The following is an 18527-nucleotide window of genomic DNA, read 5'->3' on the forward strand; positions in this document are numbered from 1 at the left end:
CCTGTTAATGACGCTGTGGGCTAATGGGCATGTAGCTACTTCCATGTTTCACATGATACGTCATGTTTGTAGTCGACCAATGAAGATGAGTTTACATATCACCTTGGGTTCGTCCTTCACCTTCTCAAAATGATCCCACACTTTGGATTTCCTGCCCGACATGTTATTAACTAGCCTGTGGAATAACCGCAGGTACCAGCCCTGGAAATTAGGGGCTGTCCACATGCCGTGTCTCCTGGAAAACATGAGGTCAGGCGCTGGGCGCTACTCTTGTGTCTTTTCTGTGCCAGCTTTCAAGAGCGCAGCAGCAGGTTGTGTCTGAGGTTGCTAAGCAACCTCAACAAGCATCATATAGCCTATTTACGTGAAACCCTGAGAGCAGAGCTGATCTTCTTCCAGGAGCTGTTTATAAGTGTGTAGGCCTATCGTCCAGGGGACAGATGTAAAGCTCTGGGTAGCCCTGCACTAACAGGATCAACTTCTCCGTGTTTATCAGACTGAATATTTACAGAAGAAGGGAAAGATATCTGTCGGCTGTGATTGGTTTGTAACCTGACTCCTGTCTGACTGCTGAGCATGGCCACTTCCTGTGTCTGTCCTTTCAAATTAAATTCCCACATGGTCCAGTCATATAGGTTTTGATTTATTTTGACATTTTGACAAGGTGCAGCTTCTGATACAGTTTGACTTTTATTTTGTTTTTTGTTTTTTTTTCTGAGACTAAGCGACCAATAAAATCTTGCTGACTAATGACCTTTCTGGTCAACTAACATTTGGTCAGCTATCAGGGGGCAGCCCTAGGAACGTGAAATCACCTTTTGTTTTTTCATATGAAAAAATGCTGAACACTGCCCAACTCTTCTTCTGTGGTGGTGATGAAGTTGAAAATTCAGCTCTAAAAAAACTGTTGGCAAAAATATGTAACTGATTTAATGATTATGATCTTTATGATATCATTAGCTGGGTGTAATGATTGACACTCTATCTTTATTGCAGTCTTAGGGTAAACATGTGCTAATCATACTGTATGTAATAAATATTAATGCTTGTGGTCCTGACAGTGTGGAGGGAAATGGGATCCTCATGTGCTCCATCGACAACCTTCCTGCTCAGCTCCCCATCGGAGCCACAGAGTACTTTGGAGACCGACTCTTCCCCTACATCTGGGAGATGGTAAGACGTCTGGGAAAGTTAAGGAGAGGTCAGTAGAGCTGCCTGTTTCTGCTTCTGTCTGGCTTCTGGTTGAGTTTGCTGTGGGAGAGCGCTGCAGCAGGTTTCACGTGGTAAACTGGGTAAATAAAAAACCTGACAGACAGGACTTGTCTTTTTGCCAGTTTCTGTTTTTTTAATTTTATTTTGAAATGTAGAAAAGTAACACACACAAAGGGCTGTGGTGAGGTGCTGATCACTGGATGTGGACTAGACAGTAGAAAAAGATGTCGACCCTGTGGTTCTGGATTCAGATGAGGTTTCAACACTCAGGCCTTCTTTAAGATCCACCATCATAGTAAGCCAGTGATCCGGTATAAAGGCCACACCTTAGTCACACATCTTATGATGATTAGGGGGTACATTACAGCAAAAACTTGAAGTCATAGTCTGTATTCAGTCCATGAGGTGACGGGTTTCTCACACGGTGGAAGCAACAGTGTAACATCCAAATTCCCTCCTCTTTTAATTGGTAATGAATTTAGTGTTTTGTCATCATCAGCTGCCTTCAGACGCCACCAGACCGCTGGATGAAGAGGACTTTAGCCCGCAAGTCAGAGACGTAAGTCACGTCACATTAATAGTAGAGAAGTGTTTCACTGTATTTGCCACAGACGCATGTTGCTGCTGTTCTGAAATCTTTTATTTCTTCAGGCCTGAAAGTCTGAACGAAGGTTCTTGATTTTTGTTACGTTGTTTACATTGATCTCACTTAGTCTTGGTATCTCATCGCAGTAAGAACTCTACGTGAGGTAACTTCAGTCCAGACTGTGGCAGAATCTATTTTTTCATACCTTCCTGAAATTTCACTGGGGTCTACTGTATATGATGGTGTTAGTGTGCAGCACCACCTATCCACCCCCACCCCATCCCCCCGGTGCAAGGACTTTGCCATGTTTCACAAGCTTCCCTAACTTTTTCAGTCTAATGAATAAACTCCGTCAAGCAGGGTTGGAAATTAACTTTTTTGTCCACCTGCCACTGTGGCTGGTGTATTCCAGATTACCATTGTTTTATTGGCTGCTGAGTGAAGAAAATCCAGCAGCCACTTACATATTTTACCAGCATTTGACTGTTGCCAACCCTGCTGTCTACTCACAAAATGTCTAGACAGGTAATGGAGTGCTCCAGGGATGACATTTTCTTGTGGGCTGACGCAGCATTAGCGTCACCCTGGTTCCCTCATCAAAAAGCCAGTGTGATTCTTCCATTGGATTTTGGATTATTGCAGAAAATAAGGTCTGTGGTAAACAGAAGTTTATGATATGTAGATGTTTTGTTCAGCTAGAGGCCTTAATGCTTTTGCCATGGGTAAAAAGCTAACGTTATAAATGAGCAACACCATGATGACATTCTGTAGTTTCATTTAGGCACTTAGCAACCGCTAAAAGTCTCTAAGGCTGCTTTCACACCTGCCCTGTTTGGTTCACTTCAATCAAACTCAAGTTTGTTTGCCCCCTCAGTGCGGTTTGTTTATGCAGGTGTGAACACAGCAAAACAACCGAGACCTTCTTGAAGAGGTGGTCTCAGTCCGGTTCCAAAGGAACTCTGGTGCGGTTGGTTTGTGGTGAGAAGGTGTTCCGACCTGGATGTGAAGCAACTGCAGTCACATGACACATTGTTTGGGTTAAACATGAGCATGTTACAGTCCTGGAGGATTATTAATGTGCACCTCCTCCTGTACTGCCTTAATATGCACATTCAGCACATCCAATGCATCAAAACATTGTTTTCTAGTTGGAGCCGCGCCTCGTTTTCAAACTGTATGGTTTGACTAAAATGAACAATGACAGCAATATAGTCCACGATGAGCAGCGCTAAGCATCTTGGTTAGTCTTGTTATAGGTTTAGTTACTTAGTCCACTGTTTCAACAATCACCAACTCAGGTTTACAGTCCTGTGACGTTATCCCTGCCACTAGCAGCCAGTCGTCGTGCCATTTTGATGCATGAATGATAAAACAGACATTTGAAATGTATTCAGTGTTTAATTCTTTGAAGATAGATTTTGGGTGGAGCATGATTTTGAATAAGAATGTATTTTTTAGTAACAAAAGGCCAAAGTCTCCATAACCTTATTTACATACCTTCTTTATTTATATATTTACATATTTGACAAGACCTATATTATTTTAGTGCAAATGATTGAAAATGAAGAATCATTTTATAACATCTGACGTCATCTTGTTCCTGAAGGCTATAATCACCTCAAACGGAGTCCTCACCCCAAAGTTTGAATACATTCAAAAGCTTCGAGAAACAAGGTAAGACTTATTTCACACTGACGCTGTGAGTATATTATACAGTATGTCTGTAAAATGCTGTATTTGGTGCATGGTGTATGGTTTTGAAATTAAGCTTTCGTTGTTTCTCATGTGAATTAATCATAAAAATGTCAAAACTTTGGCACATGCCTGCTCCATCTACGAGTTAATGCGACCAATGTATGGATGAAATGTGTAAAGATTGCGAGACAGGTAACGTTTAAAATCTGTTTCTTGTGTTCTAACGTAGCTCACCTGTACTGTAGTGTTTAATCATTACTGTTGGTAGCAGCTTACTAAAAGCTAAGTGATATAGACCCTTTTAGGGCAGACGTCACACTGATGTCAGTTTGTTAGCTGGAGGCAAAACCTGCCTCTCCCCCACAGGGCTGTAGGCTCCATAGGAGTGTTAACATGTGTTTGTCTTGTTGTGTTATTGGGAGCCAGAATAGAAGGAGTCATGGCTCAAAACCAGCCGCCACTGCCCGTCAACAAAAACAAAGACAACTATGGTTAAATGTGATAAGACCAAAGGACTGGACGGAGGCCATCATCAAAAATGCTCACATGTGCAGCGCACACTTCATATCAGGTTAGGGAAAAAGTATTTCCTGTTGTAGGGATGAATAAGGTTATGTGTATTAAGGGTTATCATGTCCACCTCATCAGAAACTGGGGAGGGATTAAGAGGAATATTGGATTTCTCTGGAACGCTAACTTTTTAGCACATTAGCTAACGTTAGCTTCCATAGCAAAACAAACAAGTGTGGTCCTCCTTTGTAAGATTGGCTTCCTGTGACATCATCCATCCACTGAGTGAGAGCATACGGGTCGGCCAGTCTGGTCCCGTTGGTCAGTGTTTACTTATTCAAGTAACACTGGCGGTCCCGGAGAGTGAGTGACCTGACATGGTGCGTTGGTAAATTCAGTCTGACGCTCTACACTAAAATGAGAGCCCTGTTGGTGGAAGAAACGGAGCGTTATATTTCTACATGAATGAACCAACGGTTAAGTTAATCACACATTCACTCCGCTCGGCGCTCTGCTGCTCCGTCTCCACAGACAGAGTGTCCAGAGTGCGCTCTGCCACTCTGAGAGTGCGCTGCTCTGGATAACCCAACGGGACATTCTGAAAGCTCTGGTCCAGTTTGTGCCATAGTGCTCTCCAGCACTGGGAATGAGTATCTCCCAATCCACCACTCACATCATCTTCCTCCATTGTCTAAAACAAGCCAAAAAGAACTGTTTTGCCTCCAGCTAAGCCCCGCCCACTAGAAAACATCATACTGTTTACTAACAGTAAAAGGGTCTATTTGTGCTTTGTAGTCTCCTGTTTTTCTGTTTCCCCTCTTTAACTCACCCTTTTTAGCATTGCAGTTTGTGATGATTTAGTGACCTCCAGCCAGCCAGCAGCTCTGTGAGCTGGACTCGTAGCGACTAACAGTCACCCTGTCGTTGTTCCTGCACAGTGCTGTCCTCTGGTGTCTGCTCTGCCCTCCTGCCTCTGCATTAACACCTTGCATGGCTAGCGTGCTAATAAGCCGCAGCTGCTAGCCGACGTCAGACGCTGGACCCTTGGGTATCGAGGGGTAGAAACATCTTTTCTTCTCACTTTATATAAAAACCGCCGTCACCCACTCCGTCCCATCAGTCTGTCTTGTCTCGTCTAGTTTTATTAGATTTAAATTTCAGCAGAGTCAGATGAGAAGATGAATATCAGGTTAATTTCTGTGCATTCAGTGCAGAGGTTGATGTATGGTGTGTTTAGCCTAGCTTAGCACAGAGACTTGAAACTGCTGGCCTGTCTCCATTAACAGAGAAATAAATCCATCTTCCCACAATTCTAAAACCATCCTGTGCCATGAGCTAGCTTTATATCTCTGAGGAGGACTACAGTGTGTCCACATGAACAGTGTCAACAAACCGGTTGGCAAAGAGGCTGCAAAGTCACCATCACCATCACTGTCACAATACAATCTAATTCAACTAATTATTGTCATAATTGTGTCTGCAAAGCGTGCACCACAGGAAACCATCCTCAGATCTGTTGCCAACCTGGTGACTTTGCTAGATTTAGCAGCTCAGTTAGCTAGCTAGTCAGTTGCTCTCAAGGAGACTGTTTTATTGTTTTAATCATCTGTATCCAGATGGCTGTTGTTCTTGCTGGTGCTGCCAGTTTCTTGCTTTTTAGTTTTGGTGGAGCTAGGCTAGCAGTTTCCCCAGTTTTTGTGCTAATGTAGGCTAAACATGTAGTCGACCTGACTCTGTACTGGACGCACAGCGATGAAATTGATCTCCACGTCTGACTTTGTATAAGACCGAAAACAAAGGATTCATCGGCATGTTTTTATCATTTACTTGCAAATCTGTGAAATCTTCATCAGCATCTGTTTCTTATTAATTTTTATCTTTTTAATCTGCTTTGATTATTTTATGAATTAGTTATACATTTCTTTTACCTCGCTGCTTATCTGTAGCTTCAGTCAGCTCAATAAACACTTTAATGAGCCTGTCAGATTTATTCTAACCACATAACCCTGATGTTCACACTTACGATGTTTGTTTCCTCAGATTATAAACATTCAGGCTCAGGGCAGATTTGCTCTTCAGGGTCTCTGTAAACAGATTTCTCTTCTTGAGACTCAAGTGTTTTAAAAACAGAAGAGTTGTGCTTGCTCATATTTAGGCCACCTCTGAGACCTGATGAGTTTCTTTCCTAATTGATCTTAAGTATCATTTTTTCCAGACAAGCCATGCGGCTAAATCTTAATCCTTCTGATTGAGTTTGGCTCCTTAAGATATGTAAAGTGAGGGAGAAATCCTCCTGAGGGAACGTCTCTCTTTTCTTTTTTAATTAAGAGGATAAGGCTCGGCGGCGGGCGGACCGCCGGTCGGACGTCCAGCCAGTCCTGCTGCGACTTGTGTGTATGTGTGCAGTGTCCCGTCCAATTAGACCAAAGCTAACGAGTCCTGGGCTCTGACTCCTGGGGGGTTTGAGGCAGTTGGTGGTGGGATATTAATGCCACAGGTCACTCGGGCTGGTGCCTCCATTATGGTGTTATTGTTGTTATGGTGTAAAGATAATCCAGCATGCAAAATCACAGACTTTTTAACTGACTCCAGTTGTTTGGAGACGACCTCTCAGTTTAATTAAAAGGCCCAAGAGCTTCTTGGTGCAGCGGAGTCACGTGGCTTCTTTCTCTCTGCGGGGCTCGGTGCAAAACAGTTTGTTGACAGTGTAAACAAAAACCTGAAACAGATTCTAAACTTCTTATTCTGTTTATTACATTTAATCCTCACTTTGTTCAGTTCAGAGAATATTTGTAGAAAACATTACAAACTTTTTTCTTCCTAAAGTTTGGATTGTTAATTACAAAAAGTGCAGAAAAACAGTAAAAATAGTTTTAGTATTTAATTGAATAATAATGCTAATTATTATTGTAGTATTACTTTGAGGTTACCAGTATTTTTATTCTTAACTGTTTGAAATAAATTGATAAATAAATACCAGCCTGCTATTACTGAAATTAATATCATTATTTTTACCAGGAACTTTATAGTTTTTGTTAATGTTTAATGTAATATAAATTACTAACAGCTATATTTTTAACAATATAAGTAATAATATAAATATTTTTTAAAAATTACTTGAATTCATAACACATAAAAAAACATTTCCCACATATATATACATTTTAAAAAAAAAATCACATATAGCCTAATGGCATCACATGCGAAACGTTTGGGTTAGGGATGTTACATGTAGTTTTCTGAATTTATTTAAAAAAAAAAAAAACAGGGAAAAGAACTTTACACATTTACTCCTTTTTTATCATGAATTATTACTAACAGGTATATTTTTAACAAAATATTGACATTTTTAATATTAATAATACTTACCATGAATTTTTAACTTAAGAAAATACATTTCACATGTAAAAAAAAAAGAATCATAAAGCCAAATGATATGTAAGACATCACATGTGAAACACATTATGAGATGTATACATTAATATACAGGCACATGTGGTTTTGAGATGTTACAGGTGTAAAAACTTTAATTTCACATATTTTTTTGTTTTCCGTAACTGCAATACCAACCCTGACAGTGATGCATAGCTGTCTGAATTTATTAAAAAAAAAAAAAAACAAGTCCCAAAAAAAAAAAGACAATCAGGAAATCACTACACATTTTACTCTATTTTTTATTTTTAATTAATTATTTAATGTATTTATTTTTCAGATGATCCCCTCCCATCTCTGCTCGCCCTTCCGTTCCTCTCATCTGGGTTCAGGCCACAACCTCATCAGTCACACTGATACTGTTTGATCAAAAAACTTTGACTTTGTGATTCTGAGATATATGAAATAAAAAAAAAAAATAGGTAGTTATTCAAAAACAAAGGCTTATGTATTAAATTGAAACCCAACATTTATAGCACTTGTTTCAGTAAAATCACCTGTAATTTCACTGATTCTTTCAAGAAAACTTTCAAAGTTTTATCAAACTTTAAAGCTGCAAGTATTAAAAAAGTATCAAAGACAAATTGATGTCAGTTTTTCTTCAGTGATTTAAACGTCCAGTGTGCAGGTTTTAGGAGGATATATTAATAGGAATGGAATATAATATAATAAGTTGGTTTTCTTTAGTGTATGATCACCTGAAAATAAGAATTGTGTTTTTGTTACCTTAGAATGAGCCCTCATCTGTGGAGATCACCATGTTGCACCGCCATGTTTCGGACAAACCAAACACTGGCTCTAGATAGGGACGTTCGCATTTTCGCGTCAGCCATCGTAGTTAGTAGCCTCTCTGTGATGAGCGCCTGAACACACAGTTTGCTGCTTAATTCAGTGTTTCACAGTTTGTTTCTGAGAGGAAAGGAGCTCTGCAGATAATCCAGCTCCTGGTAAAAACCTCCTGAACATTAACACCAAAGGAATTCTAACCTGGAGAAGTTGCAGCTGGTTGCTGTCTGCAGTCCTCACTGCTGTCTGCCACTAAATCTCCCTGAATCTTACACACTGGACCTTTAATAATGTTTAAACAAAACAGGTGAATATGCTTTTTTTAGTATAATGTGTTTATTTTCTTTTTCTCTGTTGTGCAGCTTATCGTACCGTCCTATATATACCAGCTGCTATATTTTTTCTCCCTTTATTTGCTTCTCCACCTAGGTGCTGTGCCAGACACCACTTTGTCCATGACATTACTTCACTGAAATTAAAGAACATAAATACTGTATATTTATTTTCATCTAAAGTTGTACATTCAGAAAAAGTGGCAGGAGAAACTTTCCGTTGAATGTAGCAGCCCCACAATAATGCAGTGTTGATAGCTTTTCTGTCAAAGATCAAAATGTGTGAAGAGCCAAAGTGGAGTGGATCATTTTCTTTTTATTTCTGCTCAGTCACAAGGACGGTAACACTTATGGGTGAAACATATCTTGATTAAAATCTCTGTATCGGAAAGAAAATTTGATGAAATGTTTTGCAGATCATTTAATTAAAGTCATGACTTTCGTTGTGGTGTTTTCATCTTTAGAAACTTGTGCTATTGCTTTTATTTTTTTGTGAGTTTGTAGCTCAGAGTTAAACATCCTGTTACATGAGTCACAGACAGAAAGACCCACTGCTGTTTGATGTATTCAAGTTTTTATGAAGTGTTTCTAAGTCGGTGTGTCTAACACTCTTCAGGGAGAAGGCTCAGATCCTGAAGGAGAGCGGGATGAAGCGTGTTCTGCTGCTGGGTTCAGGATACGTCTCCGGACCTGTGGTTGAGTATCTGACTCGCGATGAGAGGACCCAGGTCACTGTTGGTGAGTCTGTCTTACAAACTCTGAGTAGCTATAAAAGGGATGTGTCATTTGAAATATGTCACAGCATAGTTTTAGTTTGAATGTCCACTTTGCATCTGCCAGCGACAGCCGTTGCCAGAGGCTTTGTTTTCTGGTTGTCTGTACGTATGTGTACGTACATCCCATTACTGTAAACGCGATGTCTCGATCTTGAGAGAAGTTTTCAAAATCGAACAAATGCCCAGTCGGACTTCAGGATGCACTGATTAGATTTTGATTGTCAAAGGTGAAGGTCACTGTGACATTAGCTCTCTCATTCTTGTGACATCGATATCTGTGATAAACTCAGTAGGATTTGGTGGTCATTAGTCAAAGGTCAAGGTCACTGTAACCTTATCTTTGTAATCATCAGTGTGTTGTTCTGTAATTAACAATGAAGCCTCACATGGCTGCCAGCAGGACTTTAGTACATACTAGTCTCCTTTTCATTACATAAAATGTAATTTATTAACTGTAATCATAACTGCAGGCAGCCCATATATCCAGTTGTTTATCCCAGAGGAAACTTCTTCTGAACCCTGTGTTGTACGACCCTCACACTGACTGTGTTCACTGTGGTTTCTTCTCTCAGCGTCGATGCTGCTGAAGCAGGCAGAGGAGCTGGCAGCCAAATATCCCAACACCATCCCCATCATGCTGGACGCTGGCAGCCAGGAAGGACACCTGGACTCCCTGGTCAAAGATCATGACTTAGTCATCAGGTACAGCACATCCTGCAGTCAGGCTGTAAAACAGAACGTTTTGTTCGAGGCAAACTGATGAAACATGTGGGGGTCGTTTCTTTTACTAGTAAACCTGAAATCTTTGACGGAATTGTCACATGTCCTTTTATTTTTTCAGGGTCTCTAAAGTCGATTTTAAAATGGACCCAATTATTTTTAAACATTTTTTTGGACACATCCCCAAAAGGAGGCGGGGCTTGATTAACACCGAGCGCTAGACTGAATCACAATGGTTATTCACAATAACTCATGTCATGTACAGAAAATCTGAGCAAACGATGCTTTGGCTGAATTATTTTTAGCCACCTAAGAAAAGGTGGCCAAAAAGATCAATCTCAGTTTAAGTGTTCACTACATTTACAATATTTCATAGCCTCCAATCTCCTTTTGATAAAAACAGTAACTTCACTTCTCAGAACACTGGAGTTGCTTGTCTACCCCAACTTTTATCAGCGGTTAGTGTGTAAAGTGGAGCAGATATTCAAATAAAGAGTACTCTTACACTGAACTCCACTTTAACGTAGCTAAAATACGAAAAACAACAGATAGGTTGGCCCACTGTGTATTACTATATATCTTTAAATGTTAAATTTACAAATGAAAATGACGACAGAAATCAACACGTGTGCCGATATTGTGTGTCTCCCCAACTGTATTTAAATGCCAGCTGGAAGTGACTGTTTTGTTTGTGTGATGTCACAGTGATTTGCCCTATTTACCTTTTTCTTTACCTCAACTAGGGTACCTTCATATTCAGTGTTTTTGTGTTCTTACTTGAGATTGAGACCGGAGGTGTGATTACTTTTGTTAGTGTTGCCAGCTTTATCCTTTATCATCCTTTACATGACAAGAAGCTGTTTTTTAAAGCTTTAAATGGTTACACTCTCACCTTAAAACCTACTATAACGTATTAACAGTCCCAGTATGTGGTTAGTTTATGCAAACAACGGCTATTTGAAAATTTGTGGCAACATTTTCGGAGCTGCTGGCTGTGTGAGACCAGCCAATCAGCATAATGTCCCAAAAACAGGTCAGTAGTGGTTGTGTTATTACTCTCACTGCCGGCAATTTTGAAGTTAATACAGATGGTGATGATGATGGTGATGGTCTGTAGCTAGTTGCTGTAACTGAGGTGAAGGCAGGCTTAGCTAAAGGAAATGAGGTGGCTAGCTGTGCTTTGTGGTACGGTTTGGCAGCAGGCTAACAGGTGAGCTACACTGAACTGTGTGGGGACTGTAACAGTAGTGTATAACATTACTCCTTAAAACCCCAGATTTCTAGGGCAAAGAAATCATGATTCCATACACGACATGGAAAAATTAGTGCCTGGCGATTGGATAGTTAGCTCAACCCTTTTGACAGTTAGCCTCCAAGTGATGAAATTCATGTATAGAAAAAACTGAGTTCTGGTCCTCAGTAAACTGAAGTTAAAATCCAACGGCCCTCACAGCCAATGAAAGTTGGTGTTTGCATACTCTTATTTCTTTATGGGCTGCTATGAAGTCTGAAGCCTCCACATGAGCCCTGTGAGGCATCTCATGCACAGCTTGTCAGGCTCAGCTTGTCAGGCTCAGCTCTACATGATCAGGCTGGGCTCAGTTTTCACCAGTGTGATAAATTCATCTGCCGTCTGTCCCGACCTCACCTCCTCCCTCTGCTCCTCAGCATGCTGCCGTACTCGCTTCACCCGCTCATCGCCAAACACTGCATCAAGAGGAAGGTCAACATGGTGACAGCGAGCTACCTGAGTCCTGCCATGAAGGAGCTGCAGAGCAGGTGAGCTGCACAACAGACAAAGATAAAACAGGTGGAGGGGATCCTTAAATAATAGATTAATATGAAATGAATATTCTATTTTATTCATAAGGAGCCATGTACAATATGAAACGAAATGTTACCATTTGATTTATTATACCAGAGTTGGCTGAAAACAGACTTTTCATGTGCGGTCGGTCCATCAGGCAGGTCACAGTTGAAACTGTGACAGAACTCGACTTAACAAACTGGATAAACAAAATAGCACCAAAATAAGGTGTCTAAACAGAAAACAACATTTAAACCAAATTAATTGGTTTAGTCTGGTAGTTGTTTGTTTGTTTGTTTGTTTATTAAGATCCTCATTAGCTTTTGCATCGCAGCAGCTCTTCTTCCTGGGGTACAACACAAAACATACATTCACACTAAACAACACATCATAATGCACATCAGCTGTAAACAGAGTTTCCGCGGGTCATTAAAAAGCATTAAAAGTCATGAAATAGATTTTGCGAGAATTAAGGCCTTAAATGGCATTAAAAAGCATTAAATTCCATGTCCAGAGGCATTAAAAAATTAAATACACTTGGTGGAAAAAAACATTGTTATTCACGATTTATTTTGATTATATGAACATGTAATAATTTTGATCGGAAGTATAATGTGATGATTGACAGGCGGAACCCTTTAATTGGCTATTGTTTACGGTCGGTGCACGAAGTCACAATAGCTGATGCTTGGAATGCAACGTGCTGTGAGCGTGCTCAGGCTGTGGCGACAGAGCGGAGGGAATATTAGCGAAATGTCGGAAAATGCAATAGTGGGAAGCTGACATGGCCCGATGGCCCATGGCCCATGGCCCGATGGCCCATGGCCAATAAAATAGTACGTCGGGCAAGTTGATTGACAGGTCACAGGCCCGCTCGGGCCAGTGACGCTGTAAGGCTTTTTTTGTCAGGGGAACAACTCCAGCGGATTTTTATCCCACTTTTCTGGAGCCTTCAGTGGATTTATTGGGCTTTTTGGCCAAAGGTGCCCTCACCTTTGCTCGTGCAGTGAAACGCCGGAGGAGGGGGAAACGTGCCGGTGCGCTTGTGCGTCTTCGCCAACGCGGACACCGCACACCGCTGCCATGCAGGTACATTTCTCTCCAACGTGCGTTCGCTGGCCAGTAAACTGGATGAACTTCAGCTACTGATGGTGAAAAACGGAGACTTTATACACCTGCAGTTTTGTGCTTCACGGAGACGTGGCTGTGTGGATCGATACCGGACTCTGCGCAGCAGCTGGCAGGCTTCCAACTCTTTAGAGTGGATCGTAACACGGAACTGTCCCGCAAAACTAAAGGTGGAGGTATCTGTTTTTACACTAACAGCGGCTGGTGTAATGACGTGACAGTGATCCAGCAGCACTGTTCTCCTGATCTGGAATCTTTTTTCCTCAACTGCAAACCTTTTTACTCCCCCGTGAGTTTGCTTCATTCATTCTGGTCGGTGTTTACATCCCACTGCAGGCCAACATGCAGGGGGTAGGCTACAGCGCACGCTCGCCGACCAGATAGCTACTGTGTGTGGAGCGGACTTTACCCAGACTCCTTAGTTACTGTCATTGGCGACTTTAACAAAGGTAACCTCACACATGAACTCCCCAAATAAAAACAGTTTCTAAAATGTCGGACCTGAGAGAAGAATATTCTAGATCACTGTTACACAACTGTGAACAAAGCCTATCACGCCGTCCCCTGCGCTGCACTGGGCCACTCTGACCACAACACCGTCCACCTGATTCCCTCATACAGGCAGAAGTTAAAGCTCTGTAAACCTGTTGTGAGGTCATCTAAGAAGTGGACAGAGGCTGTGCTGTGTATAGACCATCACGCACTATGGTGAGGTATAATGGAGTTAAATGCAATGAAGTTTTATAGACATTTTTTCTCTCTCTCTTTTTTGACTTGGGCCAGTAAGAATATACAAGGGGCCAGTAAGGCCAGTGGGGAAAAAATGGTTATGTTGAACACTGCAAGTTTCAGCAGAAGTGGTTGGATGAGGAACTATTCAGAACCTGGTTAAAGCCTGTCGACGATAAACCACGAGTGGCGTTTTGCAGCGTGTGCAAAAAAATCTTCAAACACAGTGCCCGTCAATGCGGTGAAATCACACATGCTGTCAGATAGTCACAAGTCGGTGATTAAAGGCAGGCAGCAGTTAACTGTGCTGAATTTCTTTGCCGTGACCAGCAACGCAACTTTTGCTTTCGCCACCACAACTGCAACTGCTGCTACCACCACCACACCTGCCGCTACAGTGACCGCCTCCAGCCTTTTCAGGTTAGAGTTAGTTTTTCACATCATTCTTCAGGCTGGTTTTGTTCTTTTTGAAATGTGCAAATAAACCGTCTTGTGGGCCATCTGCAGTTTGACGTGGGCATTAAATTTGTTTAAAGTGGCATTAAAAGGGCATTAAAAAGCATTAAATTAGATTTGCTGATACCTGCAGAAACCCTGTGTAAAAGAAACACTAACAGTTGATATAGTTTACAGAACACACACACAACGCAAAAAGACACTAAATGAATCAGCTCCGACTGAATCCATCATAATCTAACAGATAAATTTCATCATATAACAAACAATGGACTCAAATGAAGATGAAACATTTACACACTGAAGAACACTATTCATTTGTGAAGTTTCTTTTTAAGTAATGCTTCTTTAGCAATTTTTTATTTTATTTTTTAAAACTGCAAATATTATTTTGTTGTATAATATGACTCTCTCGGGATGAGAGTCAGCACCTCCACATCTGAGGCCATGATTCTGTGCCAGAACTGAGGGAGAGTTACTGCCCCGAGCAAAGGACTTCAGGTATCTCGGGGTCTTGTTCATGAGTGAGGGTAGAATGGAGTGTGAGATGGATCACGGTTTGGTGCAGCTTCTGCAGTGATGCAGGAGCTGCGCCGGTCCGTCGTGGTGAAGAGGGAGCTGAGCCGGAAAGCGAAGCTTTTGATTTACTGGTCCATCTACGTCCCAACCCTCACCTATGGTCATGAGCTCTGGGTAGTGATCGAGAGAATGAGATCGCGGATACAAGCGGCTGAAATGAGTTTCCTCTGTAGGGTGTCTGGGCTCAGCCTTAGAGATAGGGGGAGGAGCTCAGACATCCACAGGGAGCTCGGAGTAGAGCTGCTGCTCCTTCAAGTCGAACAGGGTCAGTTGAGGTGGTTCAACATCTGATCAGGATCCTCCTGGACGCCTCCTGTTAGAGGTGTTCCGGCCACGTCCCACTGGTAGGAGGCCCCGGGGCAGACCCAGGACACACTGGAGGGATTATATACAGTGGTGTGAAAAAGTGTTTGCCCCCTTCCTGATTTCTTACTTTTTTGCATGTTTTCCACACTTAAATGTTTCAGATCATCAAACAAATTTAAACATTAGTCAAAGATAACACAAGTAAACACAAAATGCAGTTTTTAAATGAAGGGTTTTATTAATGAGGAAGAAACAAATCCAAAGCTACATGGCCCTGTGTGAAAAAGTGTTTGCCCCCTAAACCTAATAACTGGTTGGGCCACCCTTAGCAGCAACTACTGCAATCAAGCGTTTGCGATAACTTGCAATGAGTCTTTTACAACGCTGTGGAGGAATTTTGGCCCACTCATCTTTGCAGAATTGTTGTAATTCAGCCACATTGGAGGGTTTTCGAGCATGAACCGCCTTTTTAAGGTCATGCCACAGCATCTCAATAGGATTCAGGTCAGGACTTTGACTAGGCCACTCCAAAGTCTTCATTTTGTTTTTCTTCAGCCATTCAGAGGTGGACTTGCTGGTGTGTTTTGGATCATTGTCCTGCTGTAGAACCCAAGTTCGCTTCAGCTTGAGGTCACGAACAGATGGCCGGACATTCTCCTTCAGGATTTTTTGGTAGACAGCAGAATTCATGCTTCCATTTATCACAGCAAGTCTTCCAGGTCCTGAAGCAGCAAAACAGCCCCAGACCATCACACTGCCACCACCATATTTTACTGTTGGTATGATGTTCTTTTTCTGAAATGCGGTGTTACTTTTACGCCAGATGTAATGGGACACAGACCTTCCAAAAAGTTCAACTTTTGTCTCGTCAGTCCACAGAATATTTTCCCAAAAGTCTTGGGGATCATCAAGATGTTTTCTGGCAAAAATGAGACGAGCCTTAATGTTCTTTTTGCTTAGCAGTGGTTTTCGTCTTGGAACTCTGCCATGCAGGCCATTTTTGCCCAGTCTCTTTCTTATGGTGGAGTCATGAACACTGACCTTAACTGAGGCAAGTGATGCCTGCAGTTCTTTAGATGTTGTTGTGGGGTCTTTTGTCACCTCTTGGATGAGTCGTCGCTGCGCTCTTGGGGTAATTTTGGTCGGCCGGCCACTCCTGGGAAAGTTCACCACTGTTCCGTGTTTTCGCCATTTGTGGATAATGGCTCTCACTGTGGTTCGCTGGAGTCCCAAAGCTTTAGAAATGGCTTTATAACCTTTTCCAGACTGATAGATTTCAATTACTTTTTTTCTCATTTGTTCCTGAATTTCTTTGGATCTCGGCATGATGTCTGTAGCTTTTGAGGATCTTTTGGTCTACTTCACTTTGTCAGGTAGGTCCTATTTAAGTGATTTCTAGATTGGGAACAGGTGTGCAGTAATCAGGCCTGGGTGTGGCTACAGAAATTGAACTCAGGTGTGATCAACCACAGTTATGTTTTAACAGGAGCTGGGGGGCAAACACTTTTTCACACAGGGCCATGTAGCTTTGGATTTTTTTCTTCCTCATTAATAAAACCCTTCATTTAAAAACTGCATTTTGTGTTTACTTGTGTTATCTTTGACTAATGTTTAAATTTGTTTGATGATCTGAAACATTTAAGTGTGGAAAACATGCAAAAAAGTAAGAAATCAGGAAGGGGGCAAACACTTTTTCACACCACTGTATCTCATCTGGCCTGGGAACACCTCGGGGTCCTCCAGGAGGAGCTGGAAAGCATTGCTGGGGAGAGGGACGTCTCGGGTGCTTTGCTCGGTCTGCTGCCCCCGCGACCCAACCTCAGATATGTGGGTGAAAATGGATTGATGGATAATAGGATTTGGAAATGAGCTCCATTCTTGCGTTGCTCGATATATTACTGCACATTGGACTGATGTGGTTTAGGATTTTGGTAAAGTAAAACAACCCCCAGCAGCGTGCCTTGTTAAATAACTGTCTAAAATTGGAGAGAATTTTTGCAAGAAATTAAAAGAGTCTTTGTTGTTATGACACTCAAAATGAAAACCATCAGTGGGTTTATTGAGTTTACTGAGTCTGTTTCTCACTTCAACCCAAGAGAGACATTCATGCATTTTAGCGACATTTGTTCTCAACCCACACGACAGAGCTGCACGTGCCGCTTGATTTTGGATAATTTCTTATATTGCATAATGAGGTATTTGATCAAACTGCTGAACAGTAATCAAGGTGGAACAAAACCAAAGCTTGAATTACTTGTTTGACAATTTGTTGTGTCAGATGTTTTGCACATCTCTTAATTACAGATAAAGTGTTTCCCATTTTAGTTACCACGCTCTGTAATTGTTTGTCCCATGAGAGTTTATTTTCTGTGATAACTTCAAAAAGTTTGGATTCTTCTACTTGCTTCATTAACATGTCATTAAGGAGAGACGTGTCATTGAGATCGAGCTTTGGTTTTGAACCTGGAGAAAAGTTTGAGCTAATTAACACACTAATTGTTTTAGTTTTAGAAGTTTGTTATTGTTGACTCAGTGTGTGTTTAATGAAAATTTGATTCACTGTGCCTGTACCTTATGTGTGTGTGATTTTGTGTGTGTCAGTGCAGAAGAGGCGGGCATCACCATAGTGAATGAGATGGGACTGGACCCGGGTATCGATCACATGCTGGCCATGGAGTGTATCGACAAGGCCAAAGCTGACGGCTGCACCGTGAGTCAGCAAACACTCTGACTCTGTGTGTGTGTGTGTGTGTGTGTGTGTGTGTGTGTGTGTGTGTGCGTGTGCATGTGCTTGTGTGTGTGCAAATGCAGTCACATACTGATCCATCACACACACTGACAGTCCACATGTTCACACTGCTGTAACACAGGTTTTTGTTCAGAAACAGACGAGACGTTTGTTTTTCATCAATCAACACCTGAACCAGGAACCTAAAAAGACCTTTGACCTGTGAATAAACATGTGTATGTAAATTAGGACCTGGTTCAAGTTCTGACAGAGCCAAGTCGACCCAAAGTCAAAGCGCTGAACTCACTACATAGTCCACTATATCAGTGGTTCCCAACTGGTCCAGCCACGGGTCCAGATTTCTCCTTAGTCAGTAGCTCAAGGTCCACACAGTTGAATTCATTCAGTGTCAGACTTACGTTCGGCCATATCGTCGAGCTAGTTTGCGGTCTCTGTCACGTAGCTGTCTGTTAGTCACTCACTCTCTCTCTTCACAGTAAAAGCTCTGTGCCCAAAATTAAATGTACTTCAAAAAAGAGTGCATCTTTTACAAACTTGACACAGTCCCAAGTCACTTGTAGTCCATTCAAAATGGACTCGGGACCCACCAGTTGGGAGTCACTGCACTATATAGTGACTTTGCCATTTTGCAGTGCTGTCCGAATGTATAGTGGGAATATTATACCCTATATAGTGCACGCAAAGTATCCCACAATGCACCGTGAAAAGTAGTGTATAACCAGGG

The 18527-nt window shown here is 41.7% G+C and overlaps 1 protein-coding gene across 6 annotated transcripts in view; it reads left to right on the forward strand.

Annotated features, from left to right (window-relative positions):
- aass (aminoadipate-semialdehyde synthase) overlaps nt 1-18527 on the forward strand; it is a 50208-nt gene that overhangs the window by 17843 nt on the left and 13838 nt on the right. For all 6 annotated transcript variants that reach the window (XM_050072851.1, XM_050072854.1, XM_050072852.1 and 3 more), the window contains 7 exons: nt 1062-1173; nt 1712-1771; nt 3405-3472; nt 9170-9291; nt 9902-10031; nt 11718-11828; nt 17656-17764. In XM_050072851.1, the coding sequence (XP_049928808.1) occupies nt 1062-1173; nt 1712-1771; nt 3405-3472; nt 9170-9291; nt 9902-10031; nt 11718-11828; nt 17656-17764 (712 nt within the window). The remainder of the gene's footprint in view (nt 1-1061; nt 1174-1711; nt 1772-3404; nt 3473-9169; nt 9292-9901; nt 10032-11717; nt 11829-17655; nt 17765-18527) is intronic.

This window comes from Epinephelus moara, chromosome 20 (genome assembly GCF_006386435.1).
Source record: "Epinephelus moara isolate mb chromosome 20, YSFRI_EMoa_1.0, whole genome shotgun sequence".
NCBI classification, from domain to species: domain Eukaryota; kingdom Metazoa; phylum Chordata; class Actinopteri; order Perciformes; family Serranidae; genus Epinephelus; species Epinephelus moara.